At 35.8% G+C, this 2,979-nt stretch overlaps 1 protein-coding gene across 1 annotated transcript in view; it reads right to left on the reverse strand.

Annotated features, from left to right (window-relative positions):
* LOC106880547 (glutamic acid-rich protein) overlaps positions 1 to 2,979 on the reverse strand; it is a 39,322-nt gene that overhangs the window by 33,318 nt on the left and 3,025 nt on the right. Inside the window, exon 2 of the mRNA XM_014930536.1 lies at positions 1,735 to 1,910. Within this exon, the coding sequence (XP_014786022.1) occupies positions 1,735 to 1,910 (176 nt within the window). The remainder of the gene's footprint in view (positions 1 to 1,734; positions 1,911 to 2,979) is intronic.

Raw genomic sequence — 2,979 nt, forward strand, 5'->3', positions numbered from 1 at the left:
AAAAGGAACAACTTAAATCTAAATTCCCATACCCAGCCGTAATTTTCTATCTATCATGGAGCATGTACTATCACCACTATTCACATAATGTGCCAGCTATGAAAGAAATGAAGGCAAAGGAAGCCATTGAGATATTTGCCAAGATACTTAAGGTGTCAGATTATAGTTTCACTCAAGATAGGGAAACACAGATGCCGTATTTCAATCTATAACTTGTGGGCATTAAAGAGACACATGTGTAAGACCTGAGGTAGATAGAGAAAAATGAGGCAAGAATGAGCTATTAGCCTTCAGAGAAAAAAACTGAGCGAAAGAGAGCTGAACTTTAATAACATCAACAAAAAGGATGCAGGAGGGTTAACTGTGATGTGAATATAATGATGTACGATGATGATGAATGAGTGCTGGGTGAAAAAGTAGTATGTTATTGGTGAAGAACATACACAGAAGGAAAAGATTCCCTTCCTTGTAACCCATTATTGATATCCAAAACTCCCAATTTCTTACAAACACATGTCTTCAACATCCTCTCTCACATTATTCCTTCTATATTATTCACTGTTCACACACACACACACACACACTCTCTCAGTATTTTTTTCTATTCATCACTATCTCTCTTTCTCTCTTCCAATACTCCATTTATAACCGTCTCCCTACTTTTATTCTGTATTTCCCCCCAACATGTTACTCAAGCTCTTTCTGGATAATCTCCTTAACAATCACTGGGTCATACTCTCTCTCTCTCTCTCCCTTTACTTTCTCCTTTACTACCCCTCACTTCAATCACTCTGGTTCTCCCTTACTCTCTCCTATATCTCCTTTTGCACTAGTCTCTCTCTCTTCTATCTGCTGGAGAGAAGACAACTCCTTTAGTTGTGGTGAACATAGAAATCAAGCTAACATAGAATTGAGAGGACTCTTTAGTTCTGCTATAGACAAGACATCCTTTCTAATGGAGATGCCATGATAAAATGCACCAAACGTTTGGCAACAGGAAGGCTGTCTGGTCAAAAGAAATATGCCAAAATGAAGCGTGTAAAAGAGATATGGTCCTGACCTCCCTAGGAGAGCATTAACTCCAAATATGAACTAATTCAATTCATGGTGAGCTGTCCATCACATGTCAGCATGGGAGATTAATCAATCAATTCTCGTCATCATCATCATTTTAACATTTAATTTTTCCAAGCTAGCATATGATATCTTATTAAAGCAACTAGCTGGCCCCATGCCGTCAAAAGTGACAGCTAATTGTAGTATTTTATATATAAATATAAGGTACAAATAAGGTACATAATAATCACAGATACAAACATTCACATATTTCCCTTGTACATGCACACACATACACACATATACTCACACAGAGTTGAAACGCTGTTTGATTTTTCCTTTTCAGCATTGAATGTTCACCATCCCACTTTCAGTTTGATATCACCCTTTCCTTCCTTATTCATTAATCACTCCTTCCTTTCTCATTCGTATGTTGTGACAAAGAAAGACACAAGAGTATTATTATAGTAGATTTTTCTATGCCTGGATGCACTTCTTTCACTCTTTTATATCTGAGTAAAGTTCTATTTCTTCTTTCAAATGACAGGCTGTTCAAGGGCCAGGTATATTTTTGTGGTAAATATAAACAATGACATTATCTATATAATGACATTGTTTTTATACAATGTGCAAGTAGTTTTTTGTACAATAGGCACAATGTAACAATGAAATACATACGTTTTGTATCATTTAATTTGTTGGCATCTTTCTTCTTCTCCTCATCTTTCACTTCTTTCTTTACATCTTTCTCTGGAGGCTTTTCTTCTTTCTTTACTGTATCTTTTTCTGTTGTTTCTTTATTTGAATCCTTCTTCACCTCTTTCCCATCCTTCTCAGTTGTTGACAATTCTTTCCTGAATAAAAATTACAAACATGTTTTAATGATATTAAAAAAAAAAGCATTTTTTCAATGTGTGCGTGCGTGCATGTGTGAGAGAGTTTTCTCTTGAGTTTTTTGTATTTTCTTCATAACATAGACTTATATTGATTTATAATTAATGTGTTCATATTTCTGTTCTAATTTTGTAGAACCAATTCTAATGATGGAACCAAAGATGAATGGGTTATAGAGAACCCTTTAGCATTTAAACCAACCATATCCAGCCCAAATATTGTACCTGTTTTATGTTCAAGCCTGCCAGATATGGCCTCTCGCACCTACTCTACAATGTCATTCTAAAAATAAACAACCACATTCATCAAAATTTTGAAGCTGTGAGATAACACATGATTAATTCACAGGATGCTGAATCTTTCAGATGAGATGACAAAGGAACAAGATACCTGGCACCTTGTTGTACTCAAGAAGACCGATCCTCCACAACAGAAGTGTCAAGGCCACTCCTCCAGGTGAAGAGGATGGCTTACAAGAGTCCTTTGCCGGTGCCACATGAAAAGCACTTGTGCCGATGCCATGTAAAAGCGCTCATGCCAGTGCCACATTAAAAGCACCCAGCACACACTGTAAAGTGATTGCTATTAGGAAGGGCATCCAGCTGTAGAAACCAAGCCAAATCAGACTGGAATCTAGTGCAGCTCTCCAGCTTGCTGGATCTGGTGAAACTGTCCAACCCATGCCAGCATGGAAAATGGACATTAAATGATAATGATGATGATGATGTGAATAAACAAGCATTACATTTGACAGAGTAATCTGAATACTAAAGGATTAAAAAAGAAAACCATCTTACTAGTTAGTAGCATTGCATTAAAGTCATTTCAAGACAATACATATTCCTCACTAAATTCATCATAAACCCTAACATTAAAATTTCAAATTGGAATTCAGGAGCATTTTTTAATTGGTTTAAAATTTTCAGTTTATCTTAAAACACGGAAAACTATTGTTTCTCTTCTGTCTTTTTTCTTCATTTTTTGTTTTATTCTGAGATGATGTTTTCATTTACCTGACATAGTGTAGAA

This window comes from Octopus bimaculoides, chromosome 4 (genome assembly GCF_001194135.2).
Source record: "Octopus bimaculoides isolate UCB-OBI-ISO-001 chromosome 4, ASM119413v2, whole genome shotgun sequence".
NCBI lineage: Eukaryota > Metazoa > Mollusca > Cephalopoda > Octopoda > Octopodidae > Octopus > Octopus bimaculoides.